Genomic DNA, 26,203 nt, shown 5'->3' with positions numbered 1-26,203 from the left:
TGACTCCAGAATATTGTAGTTTTCACCAGTCCTGGCGTCCGTGCAAAATTATACAACTTTGTAAGCGTCCTAAAGGCCTCAAAAACACGAAACGCCAGCAGAAAAATAAGAATTCCTCCAATAACAATAGGTTCCTCGCACGCTCCGTGCTCGGGCCCTAATAAGAAGATGATAAAAGATTTGAAGAACTAGTGGAATGCTGTGAAAAAAAAAGAAATTCTAGAAAATGTAAAGTTTAATAAAGCCATAGTTTTTCAAATTGCTTTACAATAAGAGAAACTACATTTGATTTATACAAATATTTTAGGTATGTACATTACAATTAAATGTGTTTTTTGTATCCCTCTCATCATTGTGATTATGGTCAGTAATTGTTGTTCAAAATAGAGATTTAAATTATTTATTTTTTCAAAGTTAAAGATGAATATAATCGATTAATTTCAGGATACATGACGCATGGTATAATATAAACAGAAGTGATGGAATTAACTTTCCAAGCATGCGTTTTTTTGTAGTTTTTTTATTCTAAGGATAACGGAGCTATGTAACGGTTCCACTTCCTCTGTCTGAGCGGTTGCCCTCTGCGAAGATCTTCTATTGAACAGCTTATAAGCAGGAACTAAAAAAGGAAAACCTTTGAGTTAAAGATGATTGGAGTTGAGGTGTAAACATTGGAATGTAACCAAATGTAACCAAGTTTACTTTTGTATTGTAGTTATACTGTACAATGGTTGACATACTTATACTTTACTTGAGTATTTTAATGATGTGCTACTTATTCTCCACATCTCAGAAATATTCCTACACGATGTAATAATTTATAATGATGAAAAAAATGTAATGAGCGATTCTATGATGTAACTTTTACTCTTACTACTTTGTACTGCTACATTTTAAATTCAGGACTTTGTCTAGATCATTTTATGACCTACTCTTAAATGTTCTGAGTACTTCTATAGTCTCTGCTAATGAACCATAGTATAATGCACGTACACATACACATACAGCAGAACCAATAATACACATCAATCTTAAGTGTATAGTACAAGTGTAGTTCTTCCCTTCTTTCAAACACTTCTACGGTTCTCAGAAACCTGGTCAGAGTGAGCCCTCTGCCTGTTTTCTCTCCTCTGTGCTGCCCATATGTCAAAGTCTTTGTGCTTTTCAAGACAGCGAGGCGACAGAGGGGAAAAAAACAGCTGGATCCAAGGATCAGTGCTGCTAGCGACTCAGCTAGCTGTATCACCCCATCAAGCTAGCTCTTTTTCCTCGGCTGCCTGACTTCCCTAAGGTACCGTACCTCAAACCTATTCGTTAATCGGGAGAAAAATGCTCTTTATCCCGGGCCGGTGTCGTTTTTACCTGAGCTTTCTGTTTTGACCTATTTTTCCAACTGGCTGCCCGGCTAGTCAGTTAGCTTCCATATTAGCTTCCCTGGATGCTGATTAGCGAGCTAGCTAATTAGCCTCCTGCTGCTTCATAAGCAGGTATCAGAGGATTACATTAGCTGTTTAGACTAAAGAGAGGACACTCTCCCTTAACTCACTTCACTTTCATTGTTTCCCTTTGTAAAACAGACATTGTTATTGCTTTATTAGCTACAATAAGTCACATTGCTACTAATTATTACCTGGTAACTATTATGTCCATTATTCGTTTTAATAGGAGGAATCACAGATATTGGTCTCATATTGTATTTAATTTGGCTTTCATCAGCATGCAGGTATTTTTCTTTCTTATAATGTAAAAACAAAGTGTCCAAAACAGATTCAAGTATACATTCCTGAAATAACCACTTTAAGCACTTACTTGGGTTATGATGATTATTGCGTGCCTTCATCACTAATAAAGCATCTTGAATCTGTACATAGACATCATCATAATGTATTACTTACACTGCACAATTTGTCATTTTCAAGCTGTTGTTTACATAACAAAATATTTCTGATATTGATTTATATAATAAATGTATACCTAATCACACATGAAGTAATCAACTAAATACTAAATGCACTTAATGATGTATCAAAAGTACAAAAAGAAAAAAACAGAATCACATTTTGTCAGTTTTAGAATACGCTTAGCTTTTAAATAAAAAGTTGGATGACACAATTTAGTAAAATGATAAAACACCATGGACTCAAACCATTTGGTTAAGATGTGAAATCAAATCTCAAGTAAAAGTAGAAAAGTATTAGAATCAAAATATAGTTAAAGTACCAAAAGTAAAAGTAGTCATTGTGCAGATTGGTCCATTTCAGAATAATATATATGATATGTTTTATAATGATTGATCATGAAAGTGTTCTCAAAGCTGGTAAAGGTGCAGCTAGTTTGAATGACTTTGTATACTGCAGGGTAGCTTGTGAATTTACTCCAGGTGGAACTAAAGTCTGATTTAACACTTGATTATATTTCACACCATTAATCCACATCTGTAAAGCAACTAAAGGTATTAAATACATGTAGTGGATTAAATGTACTCTGACATCTGGAGTAGATTGAAATACTCAAGTAAAGTACAAGTCTCTCAAAATTGTATTTAAAGGTGGGGTATGTAATTTATTTCAGAAACACTTTTTGTTATATTCCATGGAATGCTCTTAACATCACACATTTTCAGGGATTAACCATTTTTGCATAATTATTCTCATCAACATTGAAAAATATATTAAAATAATCTTGTTTTTAAAAATATCTATATTTTTCGTAGGAGGTCCCTCCAAACAAATATGTTTTGTTAAGTCTGAAGAATAAACATGTTTGCCATGTATTTCTCTGAATCTACACAATAATTCATTCAGAATGGTATTTTATTTACATTTTAATGTTTTTGTTTTGCACAAACATGAAACTGAATTTCAGTAAACAAATTATAAATAGTCCAGAAAGAGGCAGAAAACACACTAGGCTCTCAAGACTCCACCTTAATAATGTTAAAAATCACAGTTTTATAGGAAACACAAGATCAATATACGAAAATTAGCTCTAATAAAAAAATGATGGCAATCTTTAGGAGCAGCATGCATACTAAAAACTTCAATCATTTTACACGTCAATGTTTTAACACATATTTGGCCTTAAACTAATATTAAGCTTCCTGCAATTTGAATATTGAACTAGTCCATACTGAGAATTCGATAACATTTCGATGTAATGTGCAGCCCTACGTAAATACAGTCCCAACCGACAGTGAACCAAGTGAGTGAACTCAGAGCACCGTGAGCAGCTCTAATGAGATTGAGCCTGGCCTGCGTCCAGCCTGCAGCTCCTAATGCCTGTAATCAGTCCTGTCGCCTCAATTACAGCTCCACGTCTGCTGCTGAGAGGACACTGGACATGTCTGAGGAGGCTCAAAATAGACACAGAAACATTGTTGACGTTTATTTTATGTAAGGAGCTAGTCAGAAGTCCACAGTGGAGTTAGGACTGTCGCTGCCTGATCCATACCCGGAAACCTGATTTTGTTCTGCGCACATGAACAAATACAGCTACTTCAAATCAGCACTTTTGTTTTACTTTTAATGTTTATTTTATTATCTTTTCTTTTTAATGACTGATTTTAAATGCCATTTTCTTAATGTCTTCCATTTTTGTAAAGCACTTTGAATTGCCTTGTGTTGAAAGGTGCTATATAAATAAACTTGCCTTGCCTTGCCTCGCCTTTACATCGTTGTTTCATTTTGAATTGAAATACGGTTTCGACAACAACATCCCAAGACGGCTTTCAGAAATAAACTAAAGAATGAATTGAAACGGGCGCAAATAAATACAGGAATAACATATCAAAACTGACAAGAAGTTAAAATATATAACATACATTGACAAAATAACATATCGAACTGAGGGCATGATGGACGAAAAACAAACAAACAAAGAAAAATAAATAGATTTAAAAAATCTTAAATCCAATAATGTGTTTAGGGAAGCTTGAATTATAATCACTTTATCTTGATAAGTGAAACATATCTTTAGAAATAAATATTGATAAAATATGTTTAGTGTGAATTTTAAACCACGACCAAAACCTAGTGGTCCACTTAAATTGGATTACATTTTTTTTATCTTAGGTTGAAATGTATCATAACTGGTATACATTATATTATATTTAATTTTTCATAGTTACATTACTTCTCTTTATTCAAGCAATGCATTTGACCAGATTGTATTTGTTAAAGAAGGCTGAAATTAGCTCCCCATTTTACATGCTTTAACAACACAAGTCAAATGCATTTATTTAATATTTTTAACATTTAACATTTCTATTTTCATAACAACTCAAACCAAAGATAACATTATTTGTATTTAAATCCCCCAAAACTGCTATACATTGCTTGGACATACGTCAGTCAGTATAATGGGAAGTAGCTGTATTTGCGCTGAACAAACCCGGTATCCGGTACAGGTTGAGTGACATGGACAGAATCAAACCTGGCATTGCAACCCAATTTCAGAATGCTTTGTGCAGCCACTGTCAGTCAATAAATAGCTCCAACTTTTACTGCTGCTAAAACCATAATAATACCTTTTTAGATTTCTACTTTCTACTATCCACTCAGCTTTCGGTTACACCTGACCTCTGAGGGAAATGTGAGAAAACACATTTCACTTCGAAATTCCTCCTGAATACTCCCATCTTTGACTTAACTCCAAAAACTGTGTTTCATCTCTCTGAATGTTTTTGTTTCTCGCTGCCTGGAAGAGTTCACATCCATCAGCTGTTCACATAAACACAGAAAAGCCGACGTACTTCTCCTTTCTTTTTTTTTGATTCGGTCTTATTTTTGATGTTGGCTTTCAGGCCTAAACTGTTGTTATCAAGGATGTTGGGCTCGACTGTTTCTCAAAGCTACAATCAGCAGTTTTATTTTGACCATTTTAGTTTGCGGGCGCTCCCACACAGTCTGAAAACAACTCCTCGCTTACATGAAAGTTCTCTTGGAGCTTTATGAACATACTGTGAATGCAAATCTGCTTTTAAAAAAAAAAACTAAATAAACCTCTTACATTTGAATAATTGTACAGAAAATGGTGGAGAAAAAAAGAGAGTTTACAACACAGGCTAAAACATAACAATGAATTCCTCTGAAACCAACTGCAGCACAATGAATGGTCTTTTTTAAAGAGGACATATTATGTTCATTTTCAGGTTCGTATTTGTATATAGTGCCTCTACTGTGACCTGTCTCCATGCTTTAATGTTCAAAAAGCTCTTTCTTTGTCTCATACTGCCTGTGCTGCAGCACCTCTTTTCACCCTCTGTCTGAAACCAGAGCCCAGTCTGCTCTGATTGGTTAGCTGGCCGGCTCTGTTGTGATTGGTCAACTGCTTGTAGATGTCCAACCCCTTAGCCCACGTACAATGTGTTGGAGCGCTAGCCAATAGAAGCGTGAGTGTTACTTAGTGATGTCACTATGTTACAGAAGTAAAGAAAGGAGTCCAATGGTGTCGTTTCAGGCAGTTTCTGGGAATGCACTAAAAGTTGCTCTAAAGCCATGCAGTTTTTGTGACATGAGCTGGATGGCACACAGCCCAAAACCACTTTACTGTTTTCAAAATGCTGTAGAGAGCTAATTTCTCAAGCTACAGTAAAGACCAACAGTATGATATTTAAAACTAAAAGATCAAACAAATCCGTTCATTTGAACCACCTTGATAGCTTGTCTGGAAGTGAACTAACTCTGAAAGTTGATTTCTGTAAGTTAAGTTGGCCAGAAATGACATGAAATTGGAAAATTAAACAAATCCATTGCTGTCAACATTGTCCCACTAGCTCCTCTACTCTCATGTGGGTTCAGGCTGTGTGTGGCATCTTAAATCTCAGAGTTCTCTGCGAGTCACGCTGCTCTCTGATTAGAGCTGATTATCCGCTGTTTGTTGCCTTTGATCACAACAGCTCAGGACGTTTGTGCAGTTGACAGTTTAAACGGTTTAAAACCTCCAGTATTACTGAAAAGGATTTGAGTTTAAAATCAAACAGCTCATTTTATTTCCAGCCTTTTGTTAGTTTGTAATCCCCCCTTTAGAATTACATTTTGATTTTTTTTCTTCACACTTTCCCGTTTATTCAGTATGTCATTTCAGTAAAAAAAAGAAATGTTTGGAAGTTTTCCACAGAACTGTTCTCAGTTTCCTTCAGCAGCTTCCTGTGTTTTATTCCTGCTGATTGTATCTCTGCAACATAAAACCCAATAGTGTTTATGGAGTATGCTTCTCCATAGAACGTACACACACAAGGTGTTACATCATCAGTCATTGAAGCACATGTTAAAGCACATGCAGAAAATAAAAAATATCTCTGACTAACGTGAGAAATATTTTGATTTTGAAAATGTAAAGCAGTTAAAAAGTGCTCTATAATGTACTTGTACATTGCTGTAGGATAACGTGTGTGTTTTGTCTGCAGCTGGTGGTGAGGCTGATGATGAGGTGTGAAGATGGAAGCTCCTGAATACCTGGACCTGGATGAGATCGACTTCTCTGATGATTCAGTGGTGAGTGTGATGTAAATAGTCTAACAGGAGCCATAAGATGAGGCCCCCTCCGCAAGATGAGCCCCCACGCAGTCTGCGTGATCTGTGTGTAGGGAGGGGCGGCCCTGTATCTAACAAACAATAACCTCAACCCAGCATCCTACCTGAGGCCTGCACTACGAAGCAGGATTTGGGGTTAGTGAGGTAACTTCAGGGTTAACTCAGAGTTTTCTGTCCTACAACGCTGGTTCACTTCTTACCGGGGGGGGGGGGGTAGATAGTAGCCATGGTAACTTATGGTGAACACCTAACCTGCTCCGGTGCAGGTATTGTTCGAGATAAGAGATTAACTCGAATGTTAGCACCGCCTGCTGACCAATCAGGGCTCTGTGTGGAGAGTTTATAGCTAATATATAATATAGGGGAGGGATGAAACCCTCTTTTAATGGTCACACATGCAGAGCACACAGCACACAGTGAAATGTGTTCTCTGCTTTGAACCCATCCTAGTACCAGGAGTCTAGTACTAGGAGCAGTGCGCAGCTATTGTACAGCGCCCTATGAAGTCACATTCCAGGCTCAAGGAAACACAGATTAAACTGACACATGCAGGAAAGGCTAGCAATAACTCGCTGACTGTGAACATTCAAATAGAATATCACTGCCCATATTCAGAACTACTGTATCTGACTATTATTACATTTGCTGTAAGCAAGCTTACTTTAATATCTGCCACAAAAAATAAGTACCCAGAGCAAAGTAATTCAGAGCATTGCGTTCAGTCATCACTGTAAGTGCACAACGCCGATGTGTCGCACTTATCACTCAAATCACATAATCAATCACATCATAATATTTCCTTATCTGTGTCAGCTTCTCGAGCCCTATCTGGCCGTGCAACACTTACATTAAGTTGGAAGAAACACTCAAATGAAATTAAAGTCAGATCAACTCGTGTCTTAGATGGGAAAGTGATATCATAAACCTGTTCATTTACGCATCAAACAGTCTGTAGTTTGTTTTTTTCTGAAAAATATTTGTCTTTCTTTCTGCTCCTCCAGTATTCCGTGACGTCCCTGAAGAGCATCCCAGAATTATCCAGAAGGAGTGATGGCTCAGCCGAGGAGAGACCAGGTAGCTAAATATTATAAAATCAAAGCTTTGTTACGTTTTTACTATTCTTTTAACTAAAACTGTGTTGTGGAATTGCATCTACTCAGTGTACTGTTGGTGAAATTGTTTAAAATGTAAAACCTGAGGGGTGCAGTATGAAGCAGGATTAGCAGGAAGATAAAAGCATGGCATTAATCCAATATTGGGAGTCAAGACGCTTTTTTACATTCCACTGATCTCTTATCATGTTCCCTCCTCCTGTAGCTCCAGCCATCAACTGGAGTCGCAGCGTTTCCTCCCTCAGCAGCGGGGGAATCAAACCCACGGGGCTCGCTGAGGTCCACAGTAAGTTCCGGCCGGTGAAGAGGGTCTCTCCTCTCAAACACCAACCAGAGACCAGCGACTGCGACTCAGAGGGGAAAGTCCAGAGCCAGGGTCTGGGCGAGGAGGGGGAGGCCAGTAAGGATGACCCCAACTCTGACAAACCCACCCACGCCTCCACCTCCTCTGAGGGTCCGGGGGGGAAGGAGGACGGCGGCTGCGGGGGAGTGGTCGGAGGGAACAACCCCGGGGCTCTATTCGGGGAGCTGGAGCACTACGACCTGGACATGGACGAGATCCTGGACGTGCCGTACATCAAGTCCAGTCAGCAGATGTCCACGCTGCCTCGCGTCCCCCACGACAAGCGCTCGGTGACGGGGAGCAACCTGGGTGGAGGCACCCTGGGCGGTGGCACCCTGGGCGGAGGCACCCTGGGCGGAGGCACCCTGGGCGGAGGCACCCTGGGCGGTGGCACCCTGGAGAGGACCCGGGGAGGGGGGCTGAAGAGCTCCACTTTACCCCACAATGAGCCTCTGAGTCTGGGCAGCAGCTCACAAACTCCGGTACTTCTAAATTAAACTTCCATACTTTTCATGCTTCCAATTTCGTACAAATATTAGGCTTCCCTATCCTAACCCTCATCCGCCGCCTAAGTCTCAAACTATGGCATGTTGGGTTCTTCAATTTGAGGGAACAAAGAGTTCACAAAACCCCCTAGCATGGAAAAACGAAATTAATTTGTATAGATCTGTCAACATAGTAAAGAAAAACATCTGGGTTTGTTAAAGAAGACAAGCCTGCATCATTTCTTGAGTTCTTTCTTGAACTGAAAACCCAGAGCTAACAGCTACAGCGTCTTACAACTGACATTATGGTAGGAAGCTGCTTTTCTAGCTGACCTGATTCTGGCCTCCAACTCTGTAACTAAACTACACTTAAACAATTACTTTAACCAGTAATGGTGCCAGGGAAATAACCAATCATGAGACACACCAAGGAGTAGAGAGCAGCAAAAGAAGAGAAATGCGCCATCTCTTACTGCTCAGCTATAGTAGCTAACATTAGCCAAGCTTAAATGAGTGTGAACCACTGTGGATTTAACAAGAGAGTCTTTATGACAAGGGAAGTGCTTGAGCAGTATTAGTGTATAAGTAGATGAATACAGTTATTAAGTTGCTGTGATCAACAATTTAACATGATTAACCAAATTAAGCTCAAATACGCTACCAGCAACACCGACAAGCAGGAAAACTGTTTCATTTATAAAAGATAATTAGATATGAAATGTAATAGCGCACGGTGAGTAACACCAAATGTAAACATGTTTGTTTACACTGAAATCCAATAGTGCTGCTTATAACCTTTTATCTACTAAACCAGCTTTCTTTTAAAGGCTTCTGTTTCAGAATGTAATGTGGGCTTTATGAATGAATGATCTAATCAGCTGTTCATTTCATGTGTTTGCTGCAGTATTGTGTCCTGTCTCCGGTGAAGTGGTCCGACCTCAGGAAGTCCAAGTCGATGGATCCAGACCTCCACCACCTCCACCGCCCCCCCGCTGGAGGAGGCTACCAGTCGGAGCTGGTCTCCTCCGGGATCCTCAGCTGCTCCTCCTCCCTCTCTTCTTTCTCCGATGCAGGTACGGCCTAAACACACTGTCAACCTTTATTCTTCCTCCTGGTTCACCCTTCATTGATGAATAAACCCCCCATAGGGATGTGTAAGTATTCTCGTGATACTGACCATTTCAATTATTATTACATTTAAGGGCAATGTGATTGAGTCTGTATCTTCATATTAATATTAAGTCAAATTCTCTTCACACATTCAGCAACCTGTGAAGAAGTTGAGGCTGAGTTTTTATTTCAGAAATAAGTCTCCCCTTTGATGCAAAAGCCATTGCTACATTTATGTATTTGATTGACTATGGTAATGTTTTATAAAGGCATGCATCTTCTCAAAGACTTCACTACTTTGCTATGGGCCAGGGCTAGTCAGTTAGCATGCTAAACTTAGAACATATTTCTGCAACACAATAGAGTGGTATGGTGATGACGTATTTTTTTGGTCCAAACCAGCTGTTAGCATTGCAAGGTCTCCCTCGACTAAAAGCACATGGGATTTTATCAGTGGTGAATAGTCAGAGAATACCCTGGAACACTCTGATAAAACAAAAAATCGATTTAATTATATAAATAAAATGTAAATAAAATGAATAAATGAGTCATATCTGTGTTGTTGATCTGTAATATTACAGTGTTACGTTGATTGGTTAGTCCTTCTCGGTCCATGCACTACGCGTTTGAGTGGTTTTGTGTTAGAAAAAAAATGCAACCAATCAGATATTTTTCTTGGTCTCTGGGTAGAATATCCTTCAACCAAGGTATTCTATATCCTTGATAGAAGGCCCTGGCCCAGAGCCCTGGCCGTTGCACTGAATGAGAGCGTATGTTTGGATTGACAGTTTGATCAACCAATCATATATTGATTTGTAGCCAATGGGCGTATTCTTTCCGAGTTTCCCTCGGTTCCAGGGTAGACACGGTTCGCCATTGGATTTTATTATTGGATTTTGGAATGTTGCTAGATCTGAGGCAAACACACATTTATTATACTTACATGTTTTGTTCAGCAGGATAATCTCCACATATTGACACCACTTTGAGATTTTTTTAAGGGGCAATACAACGCTAGGCTATAAACAAACTACACATGATTGCATGACTGCACGCCACCACCTCTAAATTAAAGGTGGACTCATGTCGGCGTGATGGTGTTCAGTCGTCCTATTTAGTCACTTGTTAGCAACCACTGTTTTGATAACACATAGAACTCCGGACATTCACAAGGTTGTGCTAACCACAGACCTTATTTCATGCGTCTCGCCAAAAACATGTTTTAAAAAACTTTGAGCAAAATGCTAACTAATTTCTGCAACACAATAACAAGACTTATTTACCTAGCATCAACACAGTGACCTCTTCACAGCCTGTTTATAAGGTTTTTATTTCAATCTTTCCACATTTTAAACATTGCATCTTTGATTTCAACCATCTTCTCTTCTGTTATTTATTAAAACTGGTAATTAAAAGTGATCATTAACTATTAATATTGACTGACATGAAACATTTATTGCGATATATTTTTTTGCTATATAAAATATATAGACTTGATTGTCTTTATCTGTTTTTCTTGTCTTTATTTAATCAGCTGCTTCCTGTCTTGGGATGCTTTTTACGACATCCATAGTCTCAAGAAAGCTTTTCCTAGTAAAATACGTTTTAAATAAAATAATTTGATGTTTGAAAAATCTTTTCCAGACAAGCTGTTGTCTGCGCGGGTCTACCCGGACTCCCAGAGCCAGAGACAGAGCGTAGATCCTCCAGGTGGGGGCCCGGGGATGATGTTCCCCTTGCCAGGGTGCAGCGTGGGCCGGCAGGACGCCTCCATGCCCTGGGCTCCTGGATCAGGAGGGGGGGGAGGCGGAGGCAGCGGGGGGCCAAGGGGGTTCGGAGCAGGAGGCGAGGTGGACGAGGAGACCAAGAAGAACCAGAACATCATCAACATCGTCAGAGAGGGACAGATGTCTCTGCTGGTGAGTGGCTGCTCATACTAAAACAAATATTTCCTCTATCAATTGAAAGCCACATTGAAAGAACTATAGTTGGTGGAGGGGGGGGGGGGGTACTCTGAACATCTCAGGTGGTGTGCACATCAACACACTGGATCCAGGAGGCCGTTGGTTTGTGGATGATTTTCTCTAAATAAAAGTATATTGGCAACTTATTACAGATCTTACAATATCAACAAAAATATTAATCCCAAATAAAGTAGAATTTTATACTAACATAATATAATGCATCCTCAGGAGTAAACTGCTCCCTTTTCCTTCAACATAGGTGAAAATCAAAAAAAGATCTCTCAGGTAGATTTAACAGATAAACAAAACTTTGAACTAAACATGTCATATCAAACGATTTAGGTACAAACAATTGAGAACTCCATGTGCAAACTCACAGTGGTTTGTTCTGCCTGCAGTCTCTGGAGGGGAAGACGGCAGTGACAGGCCTAAAGGGCGGAATTTAGAAGCTTGGGAAGGGGAGTGGTCTACACTTGATTGACACTAGTGATTGAGGCAGAGAGGAGACTTGAGGTTCATCCCAATGTCCCTCCTCGTCTCCTCTCTCCTCTCTCCTCCAGAACTTGACTCGGAAGAATATAGGGACACGCCATATTGAAGGATGTCCCGATTGCTTAAATGCACACGGAGGAGTCGAGGAGGGAGGAGGGAGGAGGCTTTCAGAGGAGAGAATTTACACGAGTGCAGAAGTGTGTTCGCTACTTGCTCACCAAACTCTGCCCCCAGCTCCACAGCGGTCTGTTTACTACGGCTGTCTTTACTGTTAAAGGATGATCTGTCATTAAGTGTTCAAAGTAGTGACTTGAAGTAGTCCAATACAACCTGTAACGCGAGTAAGAGACGCGTCTTACAGGGGCGGAGCTAAGATGCAAGGAAGAGACGCAAGTGAGGGAAAGGCGGGGGCCAAATAAGTGTTTGGGATGAACCTTTGGGATTTTGAACACACATTCTTACCCCCTTTTTCTTTCTCCTCCTCTACATCTACCTCCCCCTGCAGCCTCACCTGGCGGCGGACAACCTGGAGCTGATCCGAGACGAGGAAGGGAACAACCTGCTGCACGTCTCCGCCTGCCAGGGTCACGCTGACTGTCTGCAGCATCTCACCTCTCTGATGGGGGAGGACAGCCTCAACGAGCGCAACAACCAGCAGCTCACCCCGGCTGGTCTGGGAGTCAAGGTCAGTGTGTGTGTGTGTGTGTGAGCGTCAGACCTAAAAGTGTGTGTTTACTCACAAATACAGGTGTTAGCTTTAAGATGCAGTGTTCAGCAGACATATTTGGGTAGTTATAGCTTTTTTTATGAAGTAATTCCTTTAGAAGAAACAAAGCAGTTTGAATGTTTTATGAACTATTAAGAAAGATTAGCTCAGTAACACACTGAAATGTTGGTTTATTGTATTTTTCTGACCATTTCGCATAATAAAACGGTGCAGAAAGGAATCTTAAAACCCGGAAATAACATTTTATCGGCCTACATATATACGTCATCACTGCACACTCTATTATCAAAAGTAAAGTTAAGGAAATATTTTTGAATCAATTCACAACCTATAAAAGAGCAATTTTAAACCTTTCTCTCTATTACAATAGAACCCAAATAAAAACGCTGATGGACAGAAATCTTACACATCAAAGTTGTGTCAAGCATTCTTGTGTGATTGTTAAAAAAAAAAAAACAGTTATAAAGTTTTTTGTGCAGGATAAATGTTTCAACCGTATTTCTCGTGCGCATCATAAAATGGCAAACATCTGCCTAATGTTCTCCACTTTGTGGTAATGATTTTGATAAAAAAAACAACAACTTTAACATTGACTAAGAATGTTGACACTTTGTCTCTGGAAAGAACTTCCTCCCGAGCATGTCCTGTTATGTTTTCCCTGCTGTGGAAACTGGGTTTTTGATTGGCTGCCAGAAAGGAAGTGTGTTATCTGGAGACAAGCTGGCAGCTGAGCCCTGATTGGCTCTTATCAAAAAGTTGCTTGTTTATTCAGTCAGATAATGTGATGACGGATTCAAAACCACCTGGTCCTTACTGAAAAATGTTAAATGATGTGTGTGTGTGTTTGTGTGTCTCAGAACGGTCATCTGGAGTGTGTGAGGTGGATGGTGAGTGAGACGGAGGCCATCGCAGAGCTGAGCTGCACCAGAGAACATCCCAGTCTGATCCACTACTCTGCTCGATATGGACAGGTAACACAGAAATACACATTCACATGAATACGAATACACACGCAAGCTAGAGTATCCACCGCCCTTAAAAAGTATAGCGTCTGAAAAGTGTCACCATCAGGACATCATGCAGTTAAACATCATCCATTTGAGTCTGTGGCTGCTTTCACATTTTTAAAGTAGCTCTGTTGTTATTCGTTTATTATTTGTTTAGTGCGGTTAGCATTTTCATTTAGCATGAATACCCTTTCCTATAGTGTGTTCTATAGGTTTCTGTGCATGTAAATGGTCTGCAAAGGCTAAAATCCCTGTGTTCCCTCCAGAGGGAGTTTCTCTCCCACACACTCCCCCCCGGCCTGAAACATCTCCATTTGACTCCTTTGTTTACTTCTGTAACATAATGACATCACTATGTTCAACACATTGTACATGATCGCGGTTGAACAATCACAACAGAGCCGGCCAGCTAACCAATAGGGCCATTTTAAAAATACTAAATTAAATCAATTTAAAAATACTAAATTAAATCAATTTAAAAATACATAGTTGTTATTTAAATAACTACCTTTTATTCGTAGAGTTTAGGAGGGAGAAAAAAAAAGACTTTTGTTTACCGAGTCTGAGGTTAGCCTTTTGCGTAATTGATAAAATAATGTCAATAGTGTTTCACTTCTGGACTTACAGCTTACAGCAACAGTAGCCATGGGAGCCTGCCTGCTGGCGCCAGTCTCAGGACACCTCCACTCTCAGGACAGGAAGTGCATGCACGCTAAGAATTACAAAATAAAATCGCCACTATCAGTACAGCGCCACTTTCCGAACAGGAAATGCACGCAAATACAAAATAAAATCTTACTGACACTTATTATATACATATGTATATACATATGTATATATATATATATATATATACTGTAAAAATAGGGACACCTTGTATTGTTTACTCTCAGTACAGCACCACTTTCTGAACAGGAAATGCACGCTAATACAAAATAAAATCGCATTGACACTTATTATATCTATATATATAGATATATATATTTATATTAGGGCTGTCAGTCGATTAAAATATTTAATCGCGATTAATCGCATGATTGTCCATAGTTAATCGCAAATTAATCGCACATTTTTTATCTGTTCTAAATGTACCTTAGAGGGATATTTTTCAAGTTTTGAATACTCTTATCAACATATGAGTGGACAAATATGCTTTATATGTTTGTTTATTATCATTTGAACAATGACAAATATTCTCATGAATATTAAACACAACAACCTCTGAACATTACAAATATTCGCCTCAATTGATGGATCGTTGGAGCTATGTGCCGCTCAAGGCATATATGCTCGAATGGGAGCTGCCTGGACGCTGCAATCATGTTGCGCGCACTATCCGTGCTGAGTGTGCTGACTTTTCGTACACTGTCTGGCTACCTGCATAAAGTCAAGTGCTCGGCGCAGTTGTCGGCGAAATGTCATTGAAACAGCTCCTTATATCCGTTAGCGCAGCTAGCTAGCACCAGATGCTAACAACAACAACACGTAAGGTGTGCCTCGCTCGCGCCACACATACACACTCCCTCCCGGTCCTCCCGATGGCCAGTCCGGGCCTGCCAGTGAGCGTGGAAGTGTGGTCTGCCACAAGCGGGCGGCAGGAGCGGGGTTGTCAGCATCAGCTTGTAGATGGTATTTTAAACTCGATGCGCTCTGAAACTACGGGGCGGGGCGGCCGAGGACAAAAAATACACATGCGTTAATCGCGTTAAAATAATTAGTGGCGTTAATTTTTTTTTGCGTTAACGCGTTATTAACGCGTTAACTTGACAGCCCTAATTTATATATATAAATAACGACATCTTGTATTTTAGTTACACCCGCTAGACAACAGTGGAGGGTTCGAGAAACAACCGTGTTTGCCGGGTGCACCGCGGCGGAGGTGGGGAGGTTCCAGCCGGGAACCTCCACCCCGCTGCGGGACCCGTGGTGGGACCCCTGTCAGACGGTGCCTCTTGGTCACGCTTCATATCGGCCGGCCCGGGAAGGAAGAGACACGCAGAGTGGGGGAAGTCCCCCACCCCAACGCAGCACACCCTCCCGGCCATCAGAGTCGAACCCGCAGTTCGGAGGTACCGACCGCCAGAGCACCGGCACTAGGCCGGGCCGGTGGAGGTCCTCCGATGGTGGGTCGCGTTTGCCATTCGATCAGTGAGAGGAGAAAAATGCAACAAAAATGGTCAAAATCCGTTAATATATGGATGAGTGGGGGGGGGGAAACGGCTGGACACAGGCCGTGGTGGGACACCCGAGACCGGGCAGTGCAGAAGGAACCGGGTGAAATAGCCAAAAAAAGAAAAATTATATAAAATAGGGGGAAAAGTGAAAAAAAGTTTCCGAAAATAGGCACTCGTGAGGCGGGCAGAGTCCCCTGTCAACTCCCGTTACATTCCTCCATGGTGTCATTTGAGCGAAAAATGGCTAAGTCAACTTTTACGAGAACCAGGCTGGGGGGGTCAAAAGGGCTTGACCAAGGCCGACCCAAAGTGCATGGTGAGCGGACTCATCACCTCCGTGATGAGTCTCCATTGTGATTTGAAAACTTCCATCAGACGAGTCCTTCGGGGGGCGGGGAAAAAAACGTGTTCGTCAGAATCGTCACTTCCTGTACTGAGAGTGGAGGTGTCCTGACAGTGGAGCCTACACCGGAACTGTCCTGAGAGTGGAGGCCTGCAGGCAGACCCCTCTCACAGTAGCAGCTTACATCTCTGCTGTTCCTCTAGTGTTTTTGTAAACATATTAGTAGGATATTATCATTAGATGAAAAATTATTCCAATATTAGTTTTGGATTCAAATGTATCTCATAAATTGACCATGTTTATTGTGGTTCTTAATAGCCCAGCCAATCTTTTTGAACTAACGTCTGTGGGTTGATCAGTCAATGAAATAAAGGCTTCAGTATCGAGTAAAACATTGTGAAACCTGGGGGGGTAAATAAACAAATCAGTAAACTTTTCAGTAAAGTACAGCATGGCCAGCTGTCAGTCACCTGGGTTAGATTTTCCTTGGTGGGTCCACGTAGCGATATGCAGACACACCTTCAGAAACATCCTAACTACTAGTTCCCTACATTTGGTTATGCATGCAATTTTATATTAAGCACCTAAATTGTGTTTGAAGTAGTGCTGTCAATCGCAAAAATATAATTGCGTTAATCCCAATAAAAAATCTATGATTAATCACAAGTTGAAATACTAGTATTAACTTGTATTTTGGGGTGAGATAAAACAAATACACGTGTCATGTTGTAATAAGAAAGGCATGACAAACTGAGAGTTTTTTTTAACTTTATTATAACATGATCACATCACACATCAATCAATCAATCCAGTGGTGGTAAACGGAACAGTGCCATATTTAGTTGATGTTGACATTTGGATGGTTTATTTGCAAATATGAGTGTGTTTTTTTGACCTAGGAGTAATGGGTCTCTGTTTCTTTCTCTGTTCTGTCTCCAGGAGAAAGTGTTGCTGTGGCTGCTTCAGTTCATGCAGGAGCAGGCCATCTCTCTGGACGAAGTGGACCAGAACGGGAACAGTGCGGTCCACGTGGCCGCTCAGTACGGACACCTCACCTGCATACAGGTGGGAGCTGCTGCAAACACACCACTAATACCAACTTAACCCGTCTCTGTCTTCCAGAGTACTTAATTAAAAGTGTAGGAATACTCTGTTACAAGTAAAAGTCCTGCATTTATGTTACTCGAGTAAAAGTAGAAAACTATAAATATAGTTAAAGTACCAAAAGTAAAAGTAGTCATTGTGCAGATTGGTCCATTTCAAAATAATATATATGATATGTTTTATAATGATTGATCATGAAAGTGTTCTCAAAGCTGGTAAAGGTGCAGCTAGTTTGAATGACTTTGTATACTGCAGGGTAGCTTGTGAATTTACTCCAGGTGGAACTACAGTCTGATTTAACACTTGATTATATTTCACATCATTCATCCACATCTGTAAAGCAACTAAAGGTATTAAATACATGATTTACCTCTGAATCTGATATGGGCCATACTGGAAAATGTGTACTTTTACTTAAAGTATATTTTGATTCCAATACTTGTGTACTTTTACTTGAGGACACTGAGTGCTGGACTTTTACTTGTAACAGAGTATTTTTTACAATGTAGTATTTATAGTTTTACTCAAGCAAAAATATCTGAGTACTTCTTCCACCTTTGTGTATAGTACATAGAGCAGGGGTAGCCAACACGGTGCCCGCAGGCACTTAGTCGCCCGCAGGGGCAACGTGAGTCGCCCGCAGGGGCAACGTGAGTCGCCCGCGGGGCATGTTCTAAAAATAGCTCGCCAAGCAAATCCAAAATGTAAAAAATACACAAAACAAAAAAGGAAATGTAATTAAAAGAATCTACCCTATGCATAAACGAAACCTAAATCATAACGAACTCTATCTACTTACTACAACTCTATATCTATCTAACACCCCTCCTCCCCCCACCCCACAATGAATATCGACCAATCACGTTCTTACTTGATTTGCGGGACCAGCGTTGCAGTCTGGAAGAAAAGCAATGTGGAGCGGCAGCTCACCGCTTCATAAGGAGTTTGACCTTGATGTTCCTTCTGGCAGAATCTACACAACACATCAGCCCCATTGAACACAGCCTAGTCGTGCTAGCCTATACAGCACATGAGGGGCAGAGTTTTACTCTGTGTGTGTTGCAACTTGCATATATATTTATTGCACTTGACGCAATCAAAACACTGATAGTTAATGATCTGTTTGATACAATAGCTGCTTTTTCTCAGCAGAGGCAAGTAGATCATTCCTGTGGGAGTGTTATACTATGCATAGGCAGCAGTGCTGAGTGTGTGTGTGTGTGTGTGTGTGTGTGTGTGTGTGTGTGTGTGTGTGTGTGTGTGTGTGTGTGTGTGTGTGTGTGTGTGTGTGTGTGTGTGTGTGTGTGTGTGTGTGTGTGTGTGTGTGTGTGTGTGTGTGTGTGTGTGGTGTGTGTGTGTGTGTGTGTGTGTGTGTGTGTGTGTGTGTGTGTGTGTGTGTGTGTGTGTGTGTGTGTGTGTGTGTGTGTGTGTGTGTGTGTGTGTGTGTGTGTGTGTGTGTGTGTGTGTGTGTGTGTGTGTGTGTGTGTGTGTGTGTGTGTGTGTGTGTGTGTGTGTGTGTGTGTGTGTGTGTGTGTGTGTGTGTGTGTGTGTGTGTGTGTGTGTGTATAGACCCTGGTGGAGTACGGCTCCAACGTGACGTTCCAGAACCAGCAGGGGGAGCGGGCCTCCCAGAGTGCCGAGCGGCAGGGACACACCACCTGCGCTCGCTACCTGGTCGTCGTGGAAACATGCATGTCGTTGGCATCGCAGGTTGTTAAGCTCACCAAACAGCTCAATGAGTAAGACATTGTTTCTCAGTTTTTGTTATTCTTACACTAATAATCTTCAAAACTATAGTTGTTTAAACATTGTCTTCATATCTGCCTTCAAATGCTTTGAATGTATTTACCTAAAGGAGTAGGTTTTTGTACTTTATTCAGCAGGTTTGGATAATCATGAATGCGATTGAATGGATGAATGCAGTCATTTTAACCAATGAGACGACTCATTGAACTTTTATTTTAGAATTCTGTGACATCAACAATACGTTTCTGGATAACTGTAGTGAAGCTCAAAGTGGGGAATCTGGCTGTTGCCATCTTGGGAGTGACACCACAGTTTACCTCCAAATCCAAAAATGGGCGGGAGTTGAGGCAGGCCTGGGTGGTTCAACAGGAGCACCTACCTGTCTTTAAACTTGAACATAGTAAAAATTGGTTTAACATGTTTATATCTGCTGTAAAGTTGGATATTTTAAGTGGGAGTATATGGTATCATATCATTGACTCCCTTTTAGAGCCAGTTTTCTGCAAACTGCAGTTTTTAAACCTTCCGAAAGCTAATTAAAAGCTAAATCTTTGTCATATGGAGGCAGATAGGTTCCGTGATTGCATTTCAGCCAATGCGTTTTGCCTCTTTTGCTCTCCAAACATACTGTTTACATGCATTCAACCAAGTACTGCAGTCTGTTGCCCACAGATTCTTCAAGTAAAGGTCGTTTTTTAAGAGATGAATTCAGCGTTAACCCTGTTGTGTGTATGTGTTTGTCATGTAGACAGGCAACAGACAGGATCACTCTACAGAAACAACTGCAGGGACTGATGGACCCCAACAAGACAGAGGGTTCACCTTCAAGATCACCCAGGTATCACACACACACACACACACACACACACACACACACACACACACACACTAGACTAGACTAGACTAGACTAGACTAGACTAGACTAGTCTAGTTGCCAGCAGTGGGAACCCGGAAATGTTGAGTTTATGTTGGAAATGTAAAGTACGGGTCCCCAACACAAAGAAACTGCTGGATGCTAACTTGCATATGTTGGGCAATTAGCAAAATTAGCACAAGTTGCATTATTTAGCATATATAAATACACCTTGATGATATGCGGACAATTGCAAAAACATTTGGTGTGGTTTTGGAGGTTATTGAGGCTCTTGAATCCATTTCTGACAATATCAGGATAAAAAATGACAGTTTTGAGACCCCTAAAACTTTCAAATCGACCAAAAAGGTATCAAAATCTGCCCAGAGAGAGTACAAACATGGCTCAACTACACCTTACTGATGTCAATAGACTGACAAGTAAGCACAGCAGAGACTGGGGAGTCACGACGCTAACAAGAACTTCTAATCAGAGTTTAAGATTAAAAACAAATAATCGCAGCAGCATTTACAGTTTTGTTAGGTGGAGCAACTTAAATACACCATCTGCACCAGCAATAGGGCTCGATACAGGTGAAGAACAAGTGAATGAAAATATGGATATGCATTTTATTAGTGCCTTTCTATTCTTCTGACATCCCAATATTTACCCATTCAAACACATTCAAAGACATTCATACACGCTTCGTATCAGGTTCTGATATAATGCTCATTCACAAAACCATGGTTTTGCCCCCGGGAGAAATGTGGCCTTTAGGTTCAAAGGACACGCAGTCAGAAGGGCTGGAGATCTACCTGCTTCTCAGTTTAGTCAGTCTACATCCTGAGCCACAACCAGTAGTAGTTTTAGCAGCAGGTGTAGCAATGTAATTTTATGAATTATTGATTTGTTTTTTTTTCATTTAGTTTAATTTATTTAGAGAAAGAGCTCCAGTAGTGGTACATTTAATATGGTAGAAAGCCAGTACTATTATTAGTTAATGTAGTAGTCTGGTTAAGTAATAATAGTATAAGCAGTATTGAGGGTGTTGTTCTTTGTATTAGTTTTAATAATAATAACGATCAAAGGCATTACCTTTAACTTACACATACAAAAAATAAATAAAGTACATTTATTTGTCTCCCTCTCTGGACTCCAGCTCCCATCAGCCCTCAGTGGAGGCGTGGCCGGAGATGATGCTGACAGCAGAGGGGACTCCAGGTGACGGTTGGTTGGTTCGTCAGGGAGGGGTGGGCCCAGACCCCGTGCTGCGGCAGCTGCTGGGGAAGGACACGCTGGGTCCCAGGGAGAGGCTGCCTCCGGCGGGGGGCCCCGTGGCCCCTGGGGCCCGCAGGCCGGGGCTCGTGGAGAGGAGAGAGCTCAAACTAGCCAGACTCAAGCAGATCATGCAGCGCTCTCTGAGCGAATCAGATTCAGACGGTTATCCACCAGAGGAAGGTAAAACTCAAGACGCCTCTGCCTCAAACACACTGCGACCTGATAGGCCGTCCCACCTGCCAATCACAGAGGAGGAGCCAGCGCCAACCCAACTTACCCTGACGAATAGGAAGCCCCTCCCCTCCTCCTCGTCTTTCTCTTCCACAGCTGAGAGGAAGCTGGCGTTTACTCTCAGCGGGTCCAAGTCAGCGGATAGCGTCGGAGTCAACCCCTCCCCCACCTCCAGCGACCCCGAGGCGGCCGACGGTAAAACTCCAGATGCTCCCGTCGACCTCCACGACGGCGCTAACGGGCAGAAGGTTGCCACCAGCCCCAAGAGCGCCCTGAAGTCGCCCTCGTCTCGCAGGAAGACGTCTCAAAACCTCAAACTGAGGGTCACCTTCGACGAGCAGGTGCACAAGAGCACCACTCAGGAGGCAGAGCAGACCAAAGGGCATCATGGGAAGGAGAGGACTCCAACAGGAAGCTCTGAAAGCAAGCGGTCGTTCGGGGCGTTCCGCTCCATCATGGAGACTCTGAGCGGAAACACAAACCACAACAACAACAACAGTCAGCCAGGCTCCACCTGTCAGAACTCACCCGGCAGGAAGTCAGAGAGTAAAGGCAGCCCAGCAGGAGGGGGGGGGGCCCGGGGCAAGAGCAAAACCAGTAATGTTTAACTAACCAGTGCCCCCTGAAGGACAGAGAGCACATAGCAAACAAAACACAGCACAGAGCACACAGAGAGAGGCAGCCAACATGAGAAATGTATCGTGAGTAACCTAAAGTAGGGTGTCCTTTTTTCTGTTTCATCAAAATTGAACACGCGTACTGAACACTTTCACTAACAAACATGGCAGGAATCAGCAGAACTTAATAGCACATATATCTTTAATGTCCATAGAAGGATAAACGTCTATAAATCCATTTAGAAATTGGATGAAATAATACAATTCTAAAAAAAGTTTGGATGTATTCCACAGCTAAGACACTAGTCAACTTGTTAAAAAATGAGGTCCTATTTATTTTCCTCACCACTCCTAACCGAGAAATGTCACTGGTCAAGGAAAGAATAAGAAGGAGAATTCATCAGGATTTAGGAAAAGAAAATGTGGGTGGTGAGAGAATCCGACTGGGCGGCGTGTTCAGGATGCTGATTAGCTGAAGTCCGTTTTACACTTTATATATTATACACTATATATCTGGTATATTGAAACTACACGCCGATTAGGAAATCGGTCTTTTGGTAATTTATCACCGATAAAATTAAATCAATACATTTCATTTCACTTCGACTTAAAAGTCAATTAGTGAAGGTGACTTTTCGATGAAGACCATTAAAAGTTCAAATGTTCATCTTAAATCCGGGTAAACAACATTTGTTCTCTTTTACCCATAATCCCCCCACATTACTTCCTCAAACATACTTGATTATATACTAAATATTTCCTTAAAAAGGTTTCAGGCAACTTTTTGAATAAAAAAACCTTTACTCAAGGTCCACTGACGAGCTTTTTATAGATCTTGTCTTTCCAAGAAATCGTTTGAGTTAGGATTATTTCACTTTCACACTCTTATGAACAGTTTAAAGTGAATTGTTATTTGTTTCAGTTTGCTTACCATACGTTTCTCATGTTCTTTGCTTCCTATGTTTGACTCTTGATGTTTTTTCTACAGTTTAAGACAAACAAAGCTGTTGCTGTTTGTTTTCTTGTTCACATGCGTTGAATCGCTACAAAGTGAATAAGAAGAACATAATAATGTGTTTTAATGATACTGAAGCAATTGCTTTTATTGAAGGACTGAAAAAAGTTGGAGTATTAATCAGCGTCCTGTAGAAATCTCACATCAGCAAAAAAAATACTTTCATACATTTTGAATTTCTTCACATTTAAGGTTACATTGGTTTACTTAAACTAAAAGGTGTCAAATGTTTTCTAAACAGAAAGCAAAGTTACTCTGAACTCCACTAAATATGAAGTATTAGTATTTATGTTTATGCACACCTATGATTTGTTATAATTGTGCACCTGGTTAACGTGCACCAGCACAAATAGTTTTAAAACCACTGTATATAAAGTAGTATTTAATTTTCCTTTGCATCATATTCCAAAATTATTTTTTTTATTTTCATGGGTATTATCTATGCAGTATTTTTGGCATGAAGTGGACTTTACTTGTGTGATGTGTTTGAGACTGGGAGGTTTAAGGATGCACCTTCTAGCGGCAGACAAACGGCAGACCTTATGAACTTTAAGAGACAGAAGTTGATCATTCCAACTCCAGAGATTTTAAACTCCTGACAAACTTTCCCGAAGCTTAAAACCTGACAACTGGGGCTGTTTCAGTGTGGCAATACTTGGTAGCTGGAATTACGATATTAATTGTAAATAACTAAATAATGTGGGTACCCATCACAAGTTTGAGAGATTTTCACGTTTTGTACTACGACAAAAAATACGTCAGTAATTAATCTACTCGTGAATCTCTGCTAACAAGTGGCTAAATGAGACTACTTAACGGGGAGGAACGTTAGCCATCTTTAGCTTAGCGGGAGTGACATGAATTTATTATTTATTATGACATTATTTCTGGCTATTGCATTTACGCTGCAACTATTTTAAAGAAGTGATGTTAATATGTTCAGATTATCCTGCCAAACAAAATGTGTTAGTATTGAGACTCTTAAGCCTTACTAGCAGCTTCAAGAGGAAGCAACCTCAAAGTTTACCAGGGTAGGACGGAACTGTTCTGTTCAGCAGGATAATCCCCACATATCGCGATTGCCAGAAGTAAAAACCTAATGTTAGGCAACATTACGGTCACATTTCGTCACGTAAACACCGCTAAGCTAAAGGCTGCTAATGTTTGGGGTGATGACGTTTAGTTGTCTCATTTAGTCACTTGTTTATTAAAATGATAAATGATACAAATACAGAATTCAGCCTTGGCTCTCTGTTGCTTTGGTAGAACCTGGATCTCACCTGTTATGTGTAGTTTCCATGTTTAGGGTTGATGCAAATACTGTTTTTGGTTCCGATGCAGCGGAATACTTCTCATTGCTTAGAGCTGTGAGACTCTGGTGTGTTTTCTACTCAGATTTATTTCTAGCTTTACACAATCTTTGGCTGTTGAGGTTATGATGGTGGATATTTTTGAGGCAGTGGATTCTGGGAGGATTTCCTGCATCCGCTTTGCTGGTTCTGACTTTTTAAAGGTACAGTCCAACATAAAAAGGTTGGCAGCTTCATCTGTACATTTGAATGATTAAGTGAAGAAAGAGAACGTGGGATTTCTTATTCGGTTAAGACTTAAGCCATTTGTTAGTTGGTTAAATGTGAGGGTCTTTGAAGGTTCCTGGAAATAAGGATGATTTGTTACCTTCCAAATGATGCATCCAGTTATTTCATTCCAATAAATATAATGGCTTGCAAATAATACATAATATATTTCCAAATGTAATAATATTACTAAATATGAACTTGGTTTTAAATGGATCCTTTCAACTTATAATTCATATTTCAACATAGCTAGCTAAAATAATTTGCCTATATTTTTCTTCATAATCGGTTCTTTCCAAGGAAACTGAGTGTTGCCAAACTTTTTTAGGGAAGTTTTCCAGACTCCATTGCCTCGGAATCAAGTTCGCTGCCAAAACAATCAGTGTTATGTCTATGGGTTTATTTGTGTCTGTGAGCTTGTATTTAAAATGCAGTTTATTTTATTCACAGTTTCTTTATTTCAAGCATTCCTTCAGGAGGAGGAAGGCATCTCTGCATTGTTCTAACAGAAACAAACTGAACTCGTCCTCTCTGTTTTCGGTTTACTATGAACTCTTGAGACGGACAGTGGTGCTGCATTCTTTCAGAACAAAACGACGCAATATCAGTGAAGGTCCGAGGAGACTGTCCGATGTGAACTTAATGTGCGATCCTAAGAAGTGAAAAAGAAGCTGAACGAGTGGGACAATGTTTCAAGAACATTGGAATTAAGATTTGTAATCACATTGACTTTTCTTGACCATCCACTGATGTTTCTTTTTGTACAGAATGACGGACATTTGTTATTTGACATTAAAGCACCACACAGGTGTTTTGCATCTTTTCAGCTGAGCTCTTCCTTTGCATGACTTCATTCTACTGTTTGCCTCTTAATCATTATACGATTGTTGGCTTAATATCACTTTCCTTTTTCCCAGGAAGCCATTGGTCTTTAGTTCACTTCTTTGAGAACCAACCAGCAAAGACCTGACCCTTCTGTCTGCTGCCGTACCACAAGTCAGTATTGAACTCGGTACCTTCACTTCAGTAGTTCATGAGTAAAGAAAACGAGGGGTTACGTATGGTAACCCTTGTTATATAAGCACAGGCGGAGCCCTCTACTGGACTCTATGGGTACTACCCCTTGATCATATCATGCAAGCATTCATCCACTGAGACTTCTATAAACGTAGCCGGCCCCGGGGCGGGCCTACCTGAATGTGCACGCATCTCACCGTATAAAAGGAGGCCTCGCCTCCTGACCGTCATCCTACACCTCTCTTCAGCGAGCGCCATAGGACCGACAGGGCCCAGAGTAGAGGGCTCCGCCTGTGCTTATATAACAAGGGTTACCATACGTAACCCCTCGTTATATCTCTCACAGGCTTCGCCCTCTACTGGACTCTATGAGTACAGTGGGTGGAGCCCCGATGTATACACGCGCTGTCGTCCAACAACTCCAGTCCCGGGATGTGGAGGGCTCTCAGAGACAACACCACCTCTGAAGCCCAT

The 26,203-nt window shown here is 40.9% G+C and overlaps 1 protein-coding gene across 1 annotated transcript; it reads left to right on the top strand.

Annotated features, from left to right (window-relative positions):
• Window positions 1-1,179: 1,179 nt before the first annotated feature.
• On the top strand, window positions 1,180-25,536 carry sncaip (synuclein, alpha interacting protein). The gene is made up of 12 exons (XM_034118124.1): window positions 1,180-1,291; window positions 6,407-6,494; window positions 7,535-7,607; window positions 7,851-8,470; window positions 9,378-9,546; window positions 11,228-11,502; window positions 12,545-12,724; window positions 13,624-13,737; window positions 17,230-17,355; window positions 18,964-19,133; window positions 19,889-19,978; window positions 21,154-25,536. Exons 2-12 carry the CDS (start codon window positions 6,438-6,440, stop codon window positions 22,109-22,111), a joined length of 2,832 nt encoding a protein of 943 aa, XP_033974015.1. The 5' UTR covers window positions 1,180-1,291; window positions 6,407-6,437; the 3' UTR covers window positions 22,112-25,536.
• The last annotated feature ends 667 nt before the right edge of the window (window positions 25,537-26,203 follow it).

This window comes from Trematomus bernacchii, unplaced genomic scaffold (assembly GCF_902827165.1).
Source record: "Trematomus bernacchii unplaced genomic scaffold, fTreBer1.1, whole genome shotgun sequence".
Taxonomy (NCBI): Eukaryota; Metazoa; Chordata; class Actinopteri; order Perciformes; family Nototheniidae; genus Trematomus; species Trematomus bernacchii.
This window is presented reverse-complemented; position numbering and strand designations above follow the sequence as displayed.